The sequence below is a fragment of the Jaculus jaculus genome, chromosome X, assembly GCF_020740685.1.
Source record: "Jaculus jaculus isolate mJacJac1 chromosome X, mJacJac1.mat.Y.cur, whole genome shotgun sequence".
Taxonomy (NCBI): Eukaryota; Metazoa; Chordata; class Mammalia; order Rodentia; family Dipodidae; genus Jaculus; species Jaculus jaculus.
In genome coordinates this window covers 113,452,258-113,473,546 of record NC_059125.1, presented here as the reverse complement: position 1 = coordinate 113,473,546, position 21,289 = coordinate 113,452,258, and the positions used below count along the sequence as shown (strand labels likewise).

Here is a 21,289-nt window from a genome sequence, read left to right as displayed (position 1 = left end):
AAGTGTTAAATTTATTTAAATGGAAAATCCCTCCTTATATTCTAGCATGTATTTCTGGCATACAAACTTAGGTGATATTCAATAAGAAGACTCACAGAGGCTCAGTGCTAACTTATGAATCAGGGAAATACTAGATAAAGATATTCTGAGTAGTTGCAATGTAAACCAATGAGAACCAAAGGTTTCTAGTTTCTAAGGAAAAGATTTCAAGTGAGAGGAACATTCAAGCCAACAGGTGGCAGAATTCAGATATGTTCCCTCCACAGTGAGCACATTAAGCAGAAGAGGCTTGTGCCTCCAGAAAGCTGTGAGGATTCTTCTGAGGAGAGCAGTAGTCAGATAGGGAGTGATTGGCAATTCTTGCTTTTTCTGCAAGTGAACGATAGGCAGAGATTGTGGAGCCTCATGAATGTCTTCATCCAGGCATTTCACCTCTCACACTACATGTGTTTGGCTGAAGAAACATATAGCAGGCATCAGGGATGTGCCATTTGTTAACTGCTTATTACATAGCAACTCATTTGGACCTTCAGAACAAGCCCATTGTGGTACTTTGAATAAATGTCTTCCAATTGATTTAGGAATTTTGTTCAAGCTTGTAACTTGGTGCCACTGTGGGCAGATCCTAGGGTCTAGCCCTAAGGTGTGGGAGTGGATTTGGAATTCCAGTCTAAAGATAAGCAAAGTGCTTGAGCTTTGCCTGGAGTTCCTCAAAGTGTGCTTGCTTATGATGCCAGGGTGTCTTGCAGCTTTTTCTCTCTCTTTCTACTTGGTCCTATAAGAGGAAGCCAGCTTCTTCTGTCATTATGAAACTTCCCCTGGATTTGTAAGCTTCAAATAAATTCCCTTCTTCCATAACTATGCCTGGTTTGGAGGTCCATTTCAACAATTGCAGGCTGTCTACTATACCCATAACATAAGAGATATATTAATATCCAAATTACAGGTGAAGAAACTGAGTCCCAGTAAGATTAAATGACCTTCGTAGAGCCATGAAGTGTATTCACTTGAGGATAGAACTGGATCTGAAGGCCAGGTGTGGTTGACACCAAAACTTTAACTTTTTAGCTCCACCCCCAACTTATATACTTGACGGTTGTCTTGAGTGTTTCATGAAGTTACTGATCAAGCTACTCCAGTTTTACTCCTGCCAGTGAAATCCTGTTCCAAGTGCCAAGATGCACCTTGGCTCTGTCATTTGATGTATGATTCTTTAGTGGCATGCTGATAAGTGTTTAACAACTGGTTTTTAGGGGGAAATTTGTAGCATTTTCTGATTTCTGTGGTATAAACATGCTTGTCACAGCCATTTCAAACTATGAACATGATACCATTAAACAAGGAGCTGGGAAGACATGTGTACATACAGCTTTCAGGAGCTGCTATGAATAATAGGAAAACTAGAATCATGCATATACATACTTAGAAAGTTCTTCCATTTCTTCTTCATAAAGCCTCCTTCGTTCCTTGAGCTCTTCTGGTAGGAATTTAGCTATTAGCTCTTCCATTATTACATTTTTGCTATATTTTCTTGATGCCAAACACTATATGGGGAAAAAGTTAATTAGATATTATGCAGTCACCAGAAAAACACAAAGGACTTCTGATGCCATCAGAATAATAAGTCAAATCACACACATATTGTAGTATTTTGAACCACAATATGTAGCTAATAGTATCACAATATATGAATCTTCTGTATGTCAGAATTTAGGTATTATTAAAAACATCTGTAATTGAATACACCATCTAGGTATCACTGACTCCGGCTGAATGTTACTATTTTGCTCCTTCCAAACATCCCTACCATGTGAATAGCTAAGGATCAAAGTAATGGGCATTTAAGTGAACCAAATAATGGATATTAAAGCATCTACAAATTGCCTGCAGTGGGAACTGCCTTTATAGACCCAGCAGAGGGAGCTCACGAGTACAAAACCAACTAGCTTCAAACAATTTGATTCCTTTCTTAGTATGAGCAGTCTCTGTTCTGCAATGAACATAATTGGAATACTTATCCTTTTGTAAAATGATGTAAGTGTGGCCCTGTGTGAATACACAGAGAGGGATAAGAATATCTTCTACCCTGAGTCTAATATCCCACAGCATCTGCCTCCTCAATGCCTGGCAACAGAACAAAGCACATAACCCAGTCCCAGTCTCTGGGGGAAAGCAGTGACTCAAGAACTAGCCAATTAAAGAAGCAGGCAATCCTTCTGTTGAGGCTAAAAGAAAACTCCAGGAAGGGCACATCCTAAAATCATAACAATGGTTTTCTTTAGGTGCTGAGTTTAAGGTAAACTTTCTCTTGCTTATCTGAACTTTGTAGTGTTAAAACACCATACATGTATTACTTAAATAGAAGGACCATAGGACTTTTATCTACAATGAGGCCATAAAATATTACTTCTTTTATCTCAGAGGGAAAGCTATGACATTGACCATTCCCCATCTCAATACACACCTGCAAGTCTACCCTGAATAGTTAGTTTACTCCATTCCCTTAGTGAAAATGTTGATGTTTGTGAAAAGCACAATTTGCCACTTCTCTGGACCTAGACATAGACTTCTTTTTTGAGATAGGTCTCACTATGTAATCCAAACTAGTTTTGAACTCATAATCCTCTTGCCTCCACCTCCCAAGTCCTGGGACTACAGGCATTCCCCATCGTGCCCAGTTCTAAAGATCATCTTGCATCTCCAACTTTTCTTCAGGAATGAGAAGGCTCAAGGAATATGAATACTGATTATAAGATGTGATCCAACAGTCTTTAAAGGAGGGAAACCAAGACAGATTCCCAGGTCTTCCTTTGTTACAAGAAAGTCTATAAGATCCACTTGAAAAATGAAGATGAAAGGGTTTGTGGTTTATTTTAGAGAACCTGGAAGCCACGTAGATTTTTAAATAGCTAAGTATCTTACTATTAAGGAAAGTGGTTCCTGGGAAGTTGTATAAATACCACACTGAAGATCTGTGAGGAGGATTGGGAAGCTCTGGCAGGTGACCTATTCAAAGCACATAATAAATATTGATGATGACAGGAAATCAGAGCTATCCAGTTCAAGGCTAGAGAGAACAAAAATTCACCCATGATTACAGTGTATCAGGTGTCATAATGTGATCAGAACTATTATCTATGCGTATTATTAATTTCATCCTTTTTCTTCCAACACAAATTAACTTCATTACTGACAGTTCATGAAAAGTTATATGTTGTTTCGCTTTCCCAAGGGTCTTTATGGAGATGGAAGAGATGTCTAGGTGAATGGTTAATGAAGAAATAAACTGATAGTATAGGGAGCCATTTGGTCAAGATCAGTGTAGTGGCTGGGGACCCAATTGAACATTGTCCTAATACCCAATCCAAAATAAACTAACCCGACCAAGAAATAAATATTGGTTTACCTGTGAAAGACCATCTTTGCACAATGGACACTTTGCATTATGATCTAGGCATCTCTCAAGGCATTTCAAGCAAAAGGTGTGCCCACAAGGTGTTGTGACTGGCTCATAGAATAATCTGAAAATTAAGAATCAAATTTTATGAAAACAGGAATAAGACCAAAACCAAAAGACAGAGGTAGTCACAGTTAAGGGTTTATGGAACTATTTTGAAAATATCTGTGTATAGAGTGGAGGGATTCTTCATTTTTTTTCATCAAGGATATTGGAGCACTTTTGAAAGATATTTTATTTTCATTTTTTTAATTTTATTTATTTATTTATTTGAGAGTGACAGACACAGAAAGAAAGACAGATAGAGGGAGAGAGAGAGAATGGACGCGCCAGGGCTTCCAGCCTCTGCAAACAAACTCCAGATGCGTGCGCCCCCTTGTGCATCTGGCTAACGTGGGACCTAGGGAACCGAGCTTTGAACCGGGGTCCTTAGGCTTCACAGGCAAGCGCTTAGCTGCTAAGCCATCTCTCCAGCCCTTATTTTCATTTCTGATACAGATATAGAACAACACATTTGTTAAAATTTAGGATGTGCTTAAATCGTTTTGTAACATTAGGTTTAGTTTTTCCCTGTCTGGTCCAAGAAAAATCAGATTAGTACTTAAATCATGTGAATGAATTCCATTATAAAAATACTTAGCCAACATGTTCACCTAAGTATATTATAAATACACACACACACACACACACACACACACACACACCATATCACAAGCATTTTACATCACACTAGCATGGGATAAATTTGATTTGGATACTAACCTTGATTTTTTTTTCTTCATCTAAGCAACATTTATCGCCTGAAAGATCTTAAAATTTAACCACATATTACCTTTTGTATGGATAGATAATTTTCCTAGAGATAAAAATTATTACTTACTGCCATCAATAATTACATAGAAGGTTGGAGAGATGGCTCAGCCATTGTAGGCACTTGCTTACTAAGCCTGCTGGTCTGGGTTCAATTCCCCAGTCCCTATGTAAAGCCAGATGCACAAAGTGGCACAAGCATCTGGTGTTTTCTTGCAATGGCAGGAGGTCTTGGTGCACCCATTCCGAATATATACATATATTATTTCAATTGTATCCTACTCCAATTTCTTTGGGAAAGCCAAGTGTTTTCAAAGCAATCTGGTGACCCTTTATTTAAGAATGATCTGCACCTTCAGAGATGCATGAATTTACTTTGTATAAGGAGTGGATCAACTAAAACAGGTCAGTAATGATTAAGAAGTGGGGCTCGGGCTGGAGAGATGAATCAGAAGTGAAGGCACTTGCCTGCAAAGCCTAAGGATCCATGTTCGTCTCCTCAGATCCCAAGTAAGATAGATGCACAAGAGGGCACATGTGTCTGCAGTTTGATTGCAGTAGCTTGAGGCCCTGGTGTGCCAATAGTTTTTTTTTTCTCTCTCTCTCTCAGTTTACTCCCTCTCTCATATTAAAAAGAAGTGGAGCTCATCATGGTATATTGTCTATATGACCAGAGGTTTGTCAATAAAATGTTAAAAAAGAAGTGGGCTCACATTCAACAAGATGATGAGTACAGTATGAAGGGATAGATACCTGATCAATATATTTGTTTAATTGAGAACTTGAATACATGAACCCACTGCAAATTTGTTATGTACCCATTGGGTTACACTCCTATGTCTCCTCTCTCCTACCCTCATTCCACTGAAGACCCTCCTCAGTGGGGTTATCAGTTATCACTTGGAGGTCATGTATGCATCAGTCAGTCTTTGTGGTGAGGAGGGGGACAATGCCTCAGAGTACACCTTCCTATTCTTTGGCTCATACATTCTTTCCAACCCCTCTTCCATAATGTTCCCTGAGTGTGGGAAGGATTATTATAAGCAATCTGTTTTGACCTTTCCATAGTGTTCAATTGAGAGGTAGAAACCACCTACTGAACAACTCCCTCATGTGGCTGGAATTGCATGAGCAACCTGGCTGGCACTGCCAGGTTAAGCTATCAGAACCGAAAAGTACTTGGAAAAAAAAAAAAATGACCCTGCCAATTAGAACGAAACTGAGATACAGAGGAGGTAAAGTCACTTGTTTAAGTATACACAGCCAACTTCTGGCAGATGAAAGTCCCTCAGAGTCTCACTTTCCACCACATGCCATCCTATTGCACAATGGTTTGCAACCACTGCTGTACATCAAAATCACCTGGAGTGTTTTTTCTTCAAATAGTTTCTTTTATTGGTAAGTTACAGACATACAATAAACTGAACAGACTTCAAGTGTGCCACCTAATAAGTTTTTAAAATATATCCTCACGCCTATAAAACCACAATACAATCTATTCTAGACAGTGAATACAGCAACCACTCCCAAATGTTGCCTCCTGCCCATTTCTGGAAGCACAGTCCTCTGGCCCCTGGGAAGCTCAAACTACTACATCTACAGACATCCAGATCAAGTAAGTCAAGCTGTCACGCCAGGGATCAAAACAAGGCTCAGAATTTTAAAAACTTTCAGTGGTTTTACTATGGAGTCAAAGTTGAGAGTCACTGAATTTCACAATCCTACTAATGTCTATGTAGGTAAACCTTTGCAACACTCTTCAAGCATAATTATCAAAGACCTCTGTGAAGCTGTACAAATCTCTACATGATGAAGCTCCACTGGCTTCAGTTCCATATTCAGCAGGTCAAGGACAGGGGTATGGATTTGATATTTTATTTTTCTTATTTACAAGAGGGATCAACCAACTCCAGATGCATGCACCACTTTGTGCATCTGGCTCTACATGGGTGCTAGGGTATCAAACCCAGGCAGTCAGGCTTTTCAAGCAAGTGCCTTTAATGGCTAAGCCTTCTCTCCAGCCAGCAATATGATATTTTTTTACCATACACATGAAGGTCTTGAGTAAGAGACAGACCTTTCATATATTCACTTTTAGGGACTGTTTGAAATTTATAATTGTGTTTAATAGCAGTTAATTTGTATAGCTGCATTAATAAACTTTAGGTATTAAAATTGTCAAAGCATATTTTTTTAAAAATTTCTTTATAGTGGAGTTTCCAATTAATATAGTAGCCAAGAAAACAAAGGTATGAGGGTTAGAAATGGAAAAGAAGTCAATCTGTCATTATTCATTAATGGTATGATGGTGAATGCTGAATTTATTTTAAAAATCAAAGAATCTACAGAATTATTGTTACAATAGAGTTAACAGAAGTTGTGAGGTTGCTCAGTAAATACAAATACACACAGTTGTAGTTCTTCCTGCTAACAATAAATATTAGAAAACACATTTTAAAAGATGTTTACAACTGCTTTTAAAATTGGGCACCCAGCTGAATAAATCTAACAATTGTGTGACACCTCTACTGAAAAAGACTATAAACACTTTATTGAAAGAAATTAAATATTACCTAATGACTCCCAATAAATCCCAATGAGGTATATCATTTGCTGATTTGTTTTGTGAAAGTTGACAAGTTGGCAAGTTGACTTTCAAACATAATAAGGTAATGCAAAGGGCTAAGAGCCAAGACACATCAGAAGAGCAAGGACGTGGGAGGACGTGCTCTAGCAAACATCAGAACTTATTATAAAGTGATGGTGATTACAACAGTGTGTGACTAATACAAGGACAAACAGACCCTTGGAACACAATAGAAAGCCCAGGAATAGACCCAGACATGGATTTTTAACTTATGACAAATGTGGCACTTGAAATCAGGGGGTCGGGGAGGAGTTTTAATGCATAAATAAGATTCCCTAAATTGGACCATCTCTCATATTACACACAAAAACCAATTTTATGCAGGTTATAAAAAGAAATGTGAAGAGCAAAACAATACAGCTTTCAGACCATGAAAGAATATCCATATGAAACCAAGATGAAAAGTTATTAAAAAGAAAACCCAAGCACTAAGGATTGATAATTTTGACTGTGCTAAAATACAGAACTTTTTGTTGTTGTTGTTGTTGTTTAAAGGTAGAGACGTACTCTAGCTCACACTGTCCTGGAACTCTTTCTGTAGTTCCAGGTTGATCTTGAACTCACAGCAATCCTCCTACCTTTGCTTTCTGATTACAGGGATTAAAGGCATGTGCCACCATGTCTGGCCAAATGCAGAACTTTTAAGTTCATAAAAGATGTCAGAGAGGCTGGGTGTAGTGGCACATTCCTTTGATCCGAGCACTCAGGAGGCTGAAGTAGGAAGATCACCGTGAGTTCAAGACCAGCATGAGAGTAATTCCAGGTCAGCCTGGGCTAGAGTAAGACCCTACCTGGTAAAACTAAAAGTCACAGAAAGAGCAAAAGGCAGAGCTGCATAAAAGAAGAAAGTATTTACAAAACATATGACCAGTAAAAGGCTTGTGTATATAACATGTCTAGCACTTCTGCAAGCCAGTAAGAAAAAGAGAGAACCAAAAAGAAAAAAAAAAAAAAAAAGGTAGTGAACCTAGTAGAAAATAGGCAAAAAATGGCACATATAAAAACACTGATCATACATAATATCTCTAAACTAGAACCAACCCAAGCAGCCATCTATCATATAACAAATTCAAGAAGTGGTTCAGTCATATGGGATAGTATACAATCATGAAAATGAACAACCTTAACTTTCATGCTAATACTGAGTAAAAGAAACCAGGTTGATAAAATACGTTGTAGATTATTTGATTTGTATGCTATAAAATTGGGCCAAATTAGATGATACCGTTTAGAGATGTATACAAAGATGGTAAAACTATAAAGAGAAACAAGATAGAATTCAAGCTAATGTTTTGGGAGTAGTGGGCATGTGTGGTCCTGATTGGGAAGGGGTCCACTGGGCAATTTCTGGGGTCCTAGTCTTGTTTGTGAACAAGGTTACATGAGCATCCTGTTTACAATATTTTATTAAGGGCATATGTATATTTTGTATATTTCAAATATTGTATAATTTGGGGTTCCAAAGTGTGATTTGTGCACTCATTCAGGAACCACTGAAGTAATCATACTGCCATAGTGGCCAAACTGCTGAAATTGGGTCTTCAACCAATACACAAAGCTACTTTTCCTGACAACTTCACAACTAGTCCTCTTTTCTTTTAAGCATGCAATCCATAGAAATGAATAAAGATATAGTTGGAAAATTAATTGCAATAAATGGTGACTTTTTGTGAGGAGATGGGTGAAATATATACAAACACACAGGGTAATTTCTTAGCAAGAATTTAAACTAAGATGCCCTTCAATGAGAAGTAATATGTGGCCATCAGTCCTTAGGATAACACTTTTCAATACCAATTCACTTCTCCATTCAAGGGCACTCTTCTGCTCTACACAGGTAGACTAAGTAAAATAACTGAGAAACATCCATGAATTTCTCTTAATATATTTTACATTTCTTTTGCTATTTTTCTAGCTGAGTGCAATATTGGTTTTCATAACAATTCACTTTACATATTATTAAGTGGCAATTGTGATTAGCTTAATTTTACTACTGAGAAAATAAGAACTCAGACAGATTAGATAACATGCCCAATGTCAGATAGCTAATAGGCACAAAGCTTGAGATGTCAAAGCTGACTTCCTAGCCAAGCTTCTCCATTCTACTACACTGACAGGACTATATGCATCTGAACATTTCAAACATGCCCCATCTATTCATCCATGTGTAGATGGACACACTCCTGGAAACACTTCTTCCTTCCTTCCTCTCTATCTCTCTCACTCCTCCTATCTCTGAAAAGAGACAAAAAGAGATCTTTACCTATAAAAGCAGAAAAAAGATATTCTAGAATATATGTCCCTGCCACTTCAGTAAGAATTTTGAAAATGCTTAAGAGAGGCCTTTTTTTAAAAAAAAAAAAAAATTATTTATTTATTTATTTGAGAGCGACAGACACAGAGAGAAAGACAGATAGAAGGAGAGAGAGAGAGAGAATGGGCGCGCCAGGGCTTCCAGCCTCTGCAAACGAACTCCAGACGTGTGCGCCCCCTTGTGCATCTGGCTAACGTGGGACCTGGGGAACTGAGCCTCGAACCGGGGTCCTTAGGCTTCACAGGCAAGCGCTTAACCGCTAAGCCATCTCTCCAGCCCAAGAGAGGCCTTTTTTAATCAAAGTAAAACCAGCTTTTCTCACAAGGAAGTATTTCATATTGTCACCGTGACAGAGAAAACAATAGTAATAATAAATGTTTTCAGTTAGATGGCAGCCCAGATAAAATGCTATCTTTTCTCATCAGTTACATCCTTGTATTGTGAGGGAGAGAGAGGGACATAGAGAGAGAATAGGAAGTAAAATGCTTCCTTCATACCCAATGACTTGGATAGCTAAAAGTATATATATATTTGCATGTTGGAAGCTATGAACCAAACCTTGGCCATGTTAACAGAGACTGCCATATAGTGCCATATAGCAAGTTAAGTTTCTACTTCCTCACCTAATAATCAACTACCAGAAACAAAGACTGCCATATAGCAAGTTAAGTTTCTACTTCCTCACCTAATATTCAACTACCAGAAACAATGAGATCGTACACCTGGCTAAACACTCCCCCATCCTGCTGGTAGCTGATGAAGAAACAAAGTCATTGCAGTTTAACCAGTAACTCTGTGATCTTTGCCCTAACCACGTCCCCTTCCCGCTACAACTCCTTGCCCTGACCACGTCCTCTTCCCCCTACAACCCTATATAAACCTACATGTAAGAATAAACTCTCGATGCTGTGACAAACACCTAGCATGGTCTCCTTCTTGTGTCTGTTTGCCTTTTTTCACCCAGGTTAGCTTCTCCTTGAGTCCTTGTTCAACACCCCGCTGGCCCAGGCATTTGCATAATATATAATGTATATAGCTTTTCAAATGACAGTGAGGTTTTTGGGCCATTAGGTAACTAGTTCAAAAATCAAACATTCATATTTCATATCTCAGAATATCTTTTATTTAAATATTCTTTTATTTATTTATTTATTTGAGAGAGACAGAAAGAGGGAGATGGAGAGAGAGAAAGGGCATGCCAGGGCCTCCAGCCACTGCAAACCAACTCCAGATGCATGCGCCATCTTGTGCATTTGGCTTACGTGGGTTCTGGGGAATCGTTCCAGGGTCCTTTGGCTTTGCAGGCAAATGCCTTAATCGCTAAGCCATCTTCTCCAGCCCCATATCTCAGAATATCCTTATCACCACAAAGGTACTTCTTTACTGCAGCCAGAGGTAACACCCCATTGACTAGAATACCCATACCACATAGACCTGAAGGCGGATTTCCAACCTGTGGTGGTTGCATTGCAGAGTTCTGAGGAGTTGGAGTTAGGAGACAAGTTCTTACAGCAGAGCTCTCCCAGCTCAGCAAAGGATACTTGAGAATTGGAAAGATCCTCATTAATACACTCTCCAGTGACTTTTATTTTTTTTTCTTTTTCGTTTTCTCTTTCTTTCTTTCTTTCTTTCTGTCTGTCTGTCTGTCTGTCTGTCTTTCTTTCTTTCTTTCTTTCTTTCTTTCTTTCTTTCTTTCTTTCTTTCTTTCTTTTTTTTGGTGTTTTGGTGCTGTGAAACAAGGTGTTACATATCCCAAGCTGGAAATTCACTATGTAGCTAAGAATGGCCTTGAATTTCTGATATTCCTGCTTCTACCTCCCTAATATTCTGGGGTTACAGGCATGTGCTATCATGTCTGGCCAGGCAAAGACGGAATAGAGAGACAGGAGAAGGGACATAATGACTTAAGCTCAAAAGACACAAACTAGAAAGAGGTTCTTATCCTCTTGGTATTTATTTCTTGGACCAAATTTCTGACCTTTCTCCCAGGTCCTCTGTTGTGATCAGGGACAAAGAAGATTAAAGGGAGAAAGAGGAAGTGGAACAAAAGAGTTTCAACCTCAGGATTCTTACTTCACAGAGAAAACCAAAACAGGATGAAGGTGTGTGTTTGATTTTGTGTTGCCTGCACGTTCCAGGGAGTATTAAGAAGGGCAAGCACAACAAAGACCTGCTCTTTCAAAGGAAGCTAAAATAAGTTTACTCCAAAGCATACGTCATGGGCTTAGAGCCTCGATAGTGGTGGGGTGGCTGCAGGGGCCATTTCTCTACTTGCAAGCAGGGCTTCTCTATACCATACCTTGGCTTTGGTGTGGCCCACATGCCACTTTGATGAGAAGGGCTGAGGGAAGTGGAAAAAGGGAACTGTTTCTATAGATGATTGCATACTGGCCCACACTGCCAAGCAGACTCATTGTCAAGGTGTAAAGGCCACCTTCGACAGCCCATACTCAACTGCTTCTGAGGTCTTCCCAAGCTTATCAACAAAACTGATTACTTTAGATATTTTTATTCTTTTTTCTTTCTTTATTCATCTATATATCTATCTATTTATTTATTCTGTACTGCTAGGTACTGAATCTGGAACCTCATGCACAAGAGCCAAGCACTCTACCACTGAGCTACAACCTCCATAGCCCCGACTAAACTGTTTCAAAGACAAAGAAAAATCCACATTTCAGATAACAGTTGCCTTATTGTTATTCATATGGCACGAAAAACCATTCAGAATGAAAACATTTGATTTAAAGGAGAGGAACAAGTGCTTAGAAAGGGCAGGTAAACATCTGAGGAGTTGCTGCTGGCTGGATCTCACTATGTGTTGACCAAAAGACTCTTCTTGACATCTCTTGTTTTGTGCAAGTATCTTAGCTCATAATTAGTGCTTTTCTGGAAAATATCCACAACTAAGAACCTACTCAAAGTTGTGAGCCTTTGTCCTGGAAACACATATATACTTTTATATGCAACTTCAATGAATTTATAGATCTGTTTGAACCCATACATAGGACCTCTTTAGAAGTTCATGGATCTAACAGCAAGGACCTTGGTCTAGCATAAAAAAAATATTATTACCATTTATTGAGTGCTTACTACTTGTCAGACATTATTATAGGTGTTAAATAGATTTATTTGATTAATCATAACAATTCTAATGGCCAAGTTCTACTCTTTTATATTTCACTGGTGAAAAATAGTGGTAGTGAATGGTGCTTACTCTAGGACAAAGAACCTGTAGTAGGGGCTAGTGAGTCTCTCAGTGGTTAAAGGTGCATGCTGAAAAGCCTACTGGCCCGGGTTCTATTTCCCAGTACCCATGTAAAGCCAGATGCACAAAGTGGCACATGAGTTGGGAGTTCCTTTGCAGTGGCAGGAGGTCCTGGAGCACCCATTCTCATTCTCTCTCATATTCTCTTTCTCTCTTTCTCACTCTCCCTCTCTTGCAAATAAATATTTTTAAAAGAACCTATAAGTAGAAAGGACCAGGGTTCAAACGTTAGCTTTGGAGCCCCCTCTTTTAGCCACTAAATCACATCTCTGAAATTGAGCAAATGAAAATAAAGATCACAATCATAGTATTGCTCTGTTTTAGAACAGGGGGTGTATGGATAATTTGCCTCTCCAGGGATCTGTGGAAGTTGAGGTTGAGTGACGCTAGTTGGAGGGGAAATGCTTGATCAAACATTTTACATGTACCCTGACTTCTGTCCATTGCACAGCATAGCACACAAGCTAGTTAGCCTCTGCTGGATTTCCAAACAATAGGCTTGTGGCATTGACATTAACCCTTGAGCTTGAGTTCTTGATTTCGTATTCTAGTTCCAAGGTCACAAGCTAAAAAAACTTTGAGGGACCAAGAATTACTGTGATTTTGATATGTGATCTCATAAAAGCAATGGTGAGTGATGAGGACCACGATTAACTGGAAAGTTTATGTTCTGTCCTAAGACAGTCATACTTACCATAAACAAAATAAAGTAAGACTTGATGAGGGTCAAAGAACAGATATGTTCAGTTTGTGGGCCATAAGTTTGTTACCTCTGAGTAAACTGTTCCCTTGCCACTCTCTGGGTCTTTCCATGTCAGGAATCAATGATGCAAGGAATGCAGTTTGCAAGCTGGGGATACAAGTTGGCTCATGTGACAGTGTGATTTCTATCAGTGCCTTGCTTATACCTACTAACCAACTCAGTTGTAGGTCCCTTGCAGAAAGGTCCACATACCACAGAGGAGGAAGTACCAGGCAATAAGTGATAGTACACGTCACTTACCTCATACATAGAGAGCATTCAAGGTCAGATGCGTCAAAAGATGCAAGTGGAATACTGAGGGCAGGTTTGGCCACTTGATCAGCAAGAAGATCTATGATTTGGAAAAGTAGTAAGTCAGAGCTGAATCAACACTGCTTTAGCAGATAGTATTTGGCACTCTCACCTCCTCCCCAAGAATGTGTTTAGTGCTGCCTTTGCCCTTGAGGATAGGATTCCCTGAAGCAGACTTCCAGAGGCTTCTAGCAGCCCCAATAAACAGTGACATCCAGTATCTCCTGAGGACTTAATTCAAGTGCAATGAATTGTACTCTGAAGTAGCAACTCTTTCGATTGAGTTAAGCCTTCAATACTGGGACTAAGTCTAAGCATTGATCACCTCTCTTAGAAAGATATAAAGCTGGGGCTGCTGCTTCTCAGGACACACTGAATGAGGCCTAATCACACCTCTTCCATCTTTCATTCCTATAACAGGGATGAGAGCAGGGAGAGGTTAGCCTGGAAGGAAGTCATACTAAAGGTATGAGATGTCATTACTTGATACTATGCTTGACCTTATACCTTGACTGTACATGAATTAACATATAGCACTTCAAGTATATTAGGCACCAAGTGCAGTCTCTATAGATACATCACAGTGACTTCTAGAGTTGCACCGCTGATAAATGTCAGAGCTAGGTCACATGCCCACAGCCAGTGCAGCCCCCAGATAGCTAGTAATCTGTATATTTCAGTATACCCAGCCATCTGTTCAAAGCTACTTTCTCCCAGGGGAGAATCAGTACCTTGCTTGGAGACTTTATTAGGCACATTTGTGTCCTCTTGGGTTTCAATTTGGCAATGCTTCCTTTTCTTCTCCTGGCATTTGCCAGTCTTGGTGGAGGCAGCATTCTGCTTCTTCTCTTCTTCCTGATCTCTCATGCTCTCTTGCTGACCACCCACCTTGACTTGAGCTGCATTCATCAGACTGCTGCTGTCTCCACTGGCTGCTGCTTCCTCCTGACTAGAACAATGTGGAAGCTCTGGATTGTCCTAGGTGAAACAACAGCCCAATATCAGCATCCACTTAAGATCTATAATGTCCTTTGAAACTCTTACCCAGAGGGGATAAATAAAGCAACCTAGCCTTGATCCTCACTCATGATAACTTAATGGACATATAGCTCAATGGAGGGCAGTCCTAGGGCCCTGCTCCTAATTTACAAATGCCTGTGACAAAGGCATGCCCATCCTGGGTTAGGGAACATTCCTAGGCATGGACAAAAGACCCATAGGAAGAAAAGCTTTCTGGCAGTGGTGAAGGGTGGAAATGCAAGGGGAACACCATTTCCCCTCCTATTTAAATCATTCCCTAGGGATCAATTTAAGGAAACCAAGGCATGCAGTGAGGAGAGATCATGTTACCTGATTCTTCCTCTCACCCTCACTGCCACTCTGAGCCATCTGTAAAGGACTTTGAACAAAGCTTTAACCTGGCCTGCCAAATCACCTCATGCTCCAGAGCTTTAAATTATATTCATCAAAAGGACAAAAGATAATCTATTCCTTTTACTAGATTATGGGTAAAAAGTCTGAAAAAGAAACAATATCAGTTGTCATAACAATATGTCTCTGGCCTTTTAAAGACTTTTGTCCATAAAATGGATGCTTAAAAATGGATCTAGAAATGAATCTATTGATGTGTTCATGAAGATTTCTCTGGAGAAACTTGTCATAATCTAAATCCACGGTTGACAGGTCAAACACTCATCTTATTGCTTCCCCTACAAGCCCCACCAAAACTTTTTGTAGACAACTGAAAAACAAGAGGTCACAGTTTGGAGGAAACAAGTGGGTAGAAAGAATGTAGGATTTTCAGTCTCTACTCATGAAGGTTCAGATTTTGTCCAGCCCTATAGTGACATTACAGTTCTGACTTTCCATAAGCCCAAGGCATTGTCTGCATGGGAGTGCAATGCTTTCCAAAGCAGCTTATGTGGGAATCCACTCACTGTTTCCCAGCTTGCTTATACTGGAAATCCAGGGAGGTGCTATCTTCCTTCCTTTCAGATCGAACTACAGGCAGGAGTTCCCACCGCAGGTATTTGGGTTCAGTATTAGCAATCTTACTCATATAATAATGACTACTGGAGGCTCTCTGCATTTTATTCCTTTTCCAGAGCAGGGGAAAGTATTGGAAAGGTATTACAGCCCGGGGTTTATATACAGGTGAAGAACACCAGGCACAAATGGGGAAGACTGCTCCCCACAGGTACTTGGGTATTCTGCCTTCAAGTCTAGATTTCTGAGCCCCAGCTTCTGCCTACTTACCCTCTTCTGAGAAAGGCAGCCTCTGGAATCCACCTCCATGTGCTCGGTTCCTTTATTTCCAAAGAAACACACAAATACTTGTCTTCCTCCCAAGAGCCTCAACTCTTCTACCTAAATTGTTTTTGTCTACTCTGCTACAAATATGTATGAGATGCCTAGTTGTGTGTAAGACATAGCACAGGAATATGAAATCATCTCCATTTGGTCATCAAATGAGTTACCCTTGCACAATGATCTCAGCTGGTGCTCAAAGGCCAGTAGCTTGAACAAATGAAAAGCAGGAATAGAGGGGTGGTGAGCCCCTCTTCCCAGAGCGGCCCCAAAGCTGAAGCCAATAAGACCACACAAATTGTATGGTTCCAGGGAAAGTGGGTCCTTCTCTTTGTATTTGTATCAAATCTCTCTATTGGCTGGATCTGACCAAGACCAAAAATCTAAGGTAAGGAATACACAAGCTTTGGGACCATGTCTATGACTCCTAAACTTCAGTTGCAGCTTAAAGCAAAGAATGAAACCATTACTGACTCCATATTTTCTTTCCTCAGGAAGCAAAGTAGGAAAGGTAGGGCTCATTTCCTATTTGCCCACAAAACAGCCAAATAAAGCGTCACGAGCGAGCTTGGTGAGTTGTTTTACCTGTGACAACTTTGGTAGGTTATGGCTGGTGCCTTCAGTAGCCATTGACTCTACGTGTTCCTTTAATCTAGGGTGAGGTGGCAACAGCTTCAGGATATCGGGAGAATGTTCCTGAGAATCCCCCGGGACTGATGGTGAAAAGAAACTAAGGAGAAGCTGTGACATAAAACAGAAGACTTCACTACTTCAGTTTCTACAGGTGCTAGGCTAAGGTGAAGGGGAAGGGATGGGGAGACAGGGGGCACAGCTTGCAAGGCAAAACTCTAATGCCTTGGAGCAGTGTCCCTGGACACACCAGGGCAGGGGGTCCCTGCATCAGCACGCATCAGAGTCACATAAGAAGCTTATGAAAAAGCCAAGTACTTGGTTCCCACTCCTGTCTCTCCAGGTCTGAAGTGTGGTCCAGAAATCTGGGTTTTGAGAAGTCATTAGGGTCATCTGTTGCTTAGCCAAGGGTAAGAGCCACTGGTATGGTTCTAGCATTGTACAGAATTGCTTTCAGTGGGGGATTTAAAACCCAGGAGAAAGACAAGGGGCCAAGAGGTGTGTCAAGAGAACCACCTCAGTCAGGGAACCTGCAATCATGTCCATGACACCCCAGTGGCCAGAAGTCTACGCATATATCCTGGGTCCTTTGCTGCTTTTTTTCTCTGCCGATTCATTTTGCTCCCACCCACACAACCACCATCACCACTGGATCTTTAATCCCCTCTGAACAGAGATCTGAACAGTGAAGCATTAGAAAGCAGAACTCAACCTTCCTCTCTCCCTTTTTCCAGCCTCTTCCCCATCCTACCCTTCTCTAGAGAAAATGTCAGGTTTAGTTCAATTACACAGGGCAAGCAGGTTCTAATCCATTGCTAGCTTCACTTGCAATTGTATACACTAGTAGATTGGAATGAGAAGAACTAGAAGAGACTGGGAGTCAGATGTGCATCTGAATGCAGGCTGAACCGTTAGCTGTTCACATTCTTGCTTCAGTTTTTTCCTGGGCCAGCAGGGATTGTATGCATGTATGTATGTATGTATGTATATGAATATGTAGAAAATGTTTATGGAACACAAGTGTTTACCACCTACCAGGCCCCTTCGATGTTTAGAGACCCATATACGTATATCCAACCTGCAGTGCACTGGCCTCATGCAGCTGGGAATAGCTATGAATGTGGCCCAACACAAAATTGAAAACTTGTTAAAACTTAAGGAGTTATTTATTTAACTTTTTTAGTAACTCAATTGTAGCGTTCTTCAGCATGAAATCTGTAAATGACAGCATAATATTTCAATGTCAAAAGGCTGGATAAACCCTCAGGACTAAAGGATATCCCACACTGTTGTTTAGGCTAGTCATGTTATTGTCAAGGTAATTTGACAGAACACTTAGCTCCAGTTTGCTTTATTCTTTTGCTTGCTCTGAAAAGTTGCTTCAAAATGTCCCTTCATATTCCAGCAATTACATGCTCAGCCCTCAAAGCTCACCTCAAGTGCTGCCTTCTCTCACTCCTTCAGTGCTCCTAACTCTGATCCTACTTGTCTTTTCACATTCTCTAGCACCTTATGCTATATAATCTCATGTTGCCCTGGAATTGTGTCACAGAAATAAATCTCTCCACCCAGTGAGAAATGCCTAATAGATACTCATCACACACAGTGGGATTGAATTAAAACACTTATCTACCCCAGGATCCAAGAAGATTGGCATTTAGGCCCAAGGTACTGAAATTCCTATGCTTTATTCCTGTGCTAAAATCCTCACTCCCCAGGTGCAATTGGCAAAGGAGTAAGATGGGAAAGTACTCAGAGTACCCAGGGCCATAAATGTCAGCTTTCAGAGCTCACTGCTCCCTAGGAACCAACATTGGCCCTCAAAAGCCCTACTCAGGGACCTAACAGGATTGACTCATTTCTGAGGCAGCCTCTCTAGAGGCAGTCACATAATTCGCCATAATATAAGGATGAAAAGCAAAGGGCAGCAGAAGAAATGCAGAAATACCAGTAGTAATTCCCTTCTTAGCTTTACTAAGATCTCTCTCTAGGCCTTAATGGTTTGTGGAAACAAAAGAAAGTTAAGTTCAACTCTCAGTGAGAATAATCATTCCACATGAATAAAAGTCAATCCCATGGTAATTGCTGCCTTACAAAGGTAAAACTTGGTCAAGAAAGAAGGATAGAAAAAAAAATTCTGAGGTAAAAGCAAACACTGAAAAGAAACACAGGGCTAGAAGTTCTAAGGGAGGTTATTAATGCCAAGTGAATCTGCACCAGTTTTGTCAACTTTTTAGTCCTGAAGCTGTCATAATCCAGTAAATAAGCATAGTTAAGTCCTCTCTGTATTCTTAAATGGCTGCTATAGCCCCTATCACACTCAATAGAAATTTCCCTCAAAATTCTCACATTAACTTCATAATTCTCTAACTTATTACAAGAGCAGACTCCCTTGTACTGCCTGGCATTTATGTTAACCAACACAAGATTGCACGTTCCTTGAGGAACTTATGCCTCTTTGGGTCTCCAGAGTTTCACACAATCCCTTGCCTTTCATCAGGCAGTTATGGAAACATAAACAGCCCATCTATAATATTAAAGCAAACTGGAAAGAGATGTCAGTCCAACTGACCATATCAGAACCTCTCAAACCAATTGAGGAGTGGACAAAAATGAGTAAAGATACCATTCATCCTAAGTCCAAAACCTGCTTCTGGAAGGTTTTGCATACCCTGTCCACAAAGTGATGGTTCTTCTACTTGCTTTTGTCCATCCTAGAAGTAGCCCCACCAGGAAGTGCTGGGACTCTATATACATCCTCCTGGGACAGCAGGATGTGGAAATAGCCAGGAGGGTAGGCTTTGGAAGCAGACCAAGTTGAGTTTGAATGTTTTCCCATGGATCACTAGCCGTGTGATCTCAGAAAAGTCATGGGGCCTCACATTCCTCATCTGTCTCATCTGAATCATGGAGAGAAATAACAGTAGCTACCTTCATAAGGAGGTTGTGAGATGAAATTATATCTTCCACATAAAGTACTTGGCACCTTGCCTGGCACATAGGAAATGCTCAAGGAATGTTATGTGTGTACACCATCAACTACTCTTAAGTTTGGATGAAATGTTCAGGCTTTGTAGCATTCTTCCAGAGCCATGCTCCTTTCAAGGAAACCCAGTTCACACACCCAGGTAAGAATGACTTTCCAGACAGGGTATTTTTCTGCCAGAGGTAGAAAATCCAGAGCCCACCTTCCACCAAGTTTATTAGTCTTGCTAAATATTCCTTTCTAGAACCTTTAAAAACCACTCTAGTCTTTCTCTTGTTCTTCCTCCACAGCTCTCCCTGCCAAACCACACAGAAATAGAAGGACTTGTAGCCTGGTGTTGAATAGGGGGTGGGGCACAGGAAACCAGAGACAACCACTATCTAACTTCCAGGCCGATTAGCCAGACATCAGAGGAGTAAATTGCAAAACAATAAACAGCACAGCCTGTGAATTGCCGGTGCTTGACTCCTCAATCCTGCTCTATGTATTTCTTGCAATTTTTTTCACAGCCACATTGTCCTGGGCCCCAAGAGTTGAAATGACTAGTTGGATTATATCATAACATCTTTTTCTTGCACTTGTGAGATGTATTTAGTTTCTAGCAAGAGTTGAGGGCTGGAGCCCTGTGTATGGCAAGGGATATGGAAAACATCAGTGACCCTTCCTAGTGTCCCTGATAAAACTGTAATTCAGCAAAAGAAAATACAGTTGTAAGTAGCCCCTACTCATCCAAACACACCCTGAATCTCTCATCAATAGCGAGCCTCCATCTATCCCAGACTAACTTACTTTGTTTAATGTGGTTTCATATTCTACTGATCCCAAGTCAGATAATTCCTCACAGGCTCCTACAAAAATGCAGGAACTTCCAATCTGATAGCACATGCCAAGAGGACAAGTGTTTCTTAGCAATCGATTGAGACTCATGTCTCACTCGTGTCCTCAAAACCTGAGAGTCACACACTCAGGACCCCAAAATGCCAGAAGGGCTGCACCCTTATTCCCTTCCCTAGAAAAAAAGTGACTGATGGGGGTCCACTAGGCAGCTGGACCTGACTCACCGAACTCACCCTTTGGGCTTCAGTTCTGGCTCTCTTGTTCTTCCCATCGAGGGATACACAGTAGAGAAACTCTCTCAGTGCTTCCTCCACCTTGCCTAGGGTGGCTAAGGCTTGTGCTTTTCTGAAATGTGCCTGGAAGAAAACATTAGCATTCAGTCTCATATTATGCACCTTCTTAATGCAGTTACTATTAGTAACAATCACTAGAGTGCCTACTGAGCAGCCACAATTGTGTAGAATGTTTTCAAAGGATTCTTTTATTTTCAACTCTCCAAAGAAGGCAACTATTCTCAATCCCATCTCAAAGAAGACAAAACTGAGATCCAGAAAAATAACTTGCCCAAAGTAAGATAGCTGGTAATTTGTGGAGTCAGGATATGAAAAATGGAGCTGACTATACTAAACCCCCTATTAGTAACTAGTATTCATATTTCTTCCTCTCTGTCCCACCATTGTATGTCAGAACCTCCACTTAACCACACACTGCCTCATCTTTCCACACCATTCAGAGATGTCTTCCATTGAACTGGTCTTGTAACCAGAGGTCTTAGTCCAAAGCCATGGCTTGAATGAAAGCATGGACTTGACATTTTTTTAAAGAGGGCCAAAGGAAGAAGCATGACCCCTACAAGACCTCAAAGTTGCTAGTAGCAATACCAGAACTGAAGCTGTAGCCTCAGAACTGTTAGAACACATTTCCCAACAGGCGGCAGACTTCAGTACCTGATCAGTAATTGAGCCAATGCTTTTGTTGG

The 21,289-nt window shown here is 40.5% G+C and overlaps 1 protein-coding gene across 3 annotated transcripts in view; it reads right to left on the bottom strand.

Moving 5' to 3' along the window:
• The window catches only part of Lonrf3 (LON peptidase N-terminal domain and ring finger 3), a 39,541-nt gene that overhangs the window by 11,594 nt on the left and 6,658 nt on the right, over window positions 1-21,289 (bottom strand). Inside the window, exons 3-8 of one of the 3 annotated variants that reach the window (XM_045141017.1) lie at window positions 20,544-20,666; window positions 16,443-16,598; window positions 14,282-14,528; window positions 13,500-13,590; window positions 3,407-3,521; window positions 1,423-1,544 (exon numbers count right to left, since the gene is read on the bottom strand). In XM_045141017.1, the coding sequence (XP_044996952.1) occupies window positions 1,423-1,544; window positions 3,407-3,521; window positions 13,500-13,590; window positions 14,282-14,528; window positions 16,443-16,598; window positions 20,544-20,666 (854 nt within the window). Of the gene's footprint in view, window positions 1-1,422; window positions 1,545-3,406; window positions 3,522-13,499; window positions 13,591-14,281; window positions 14,529-16,442; window positions 16,599-20,534; window positions 20,667-21,289 lie in introns of all 3 variants that reach the window. The other 2 variants (XM_045141016.1, XM_004671479.3) reach the window with 2 other exon arrangements.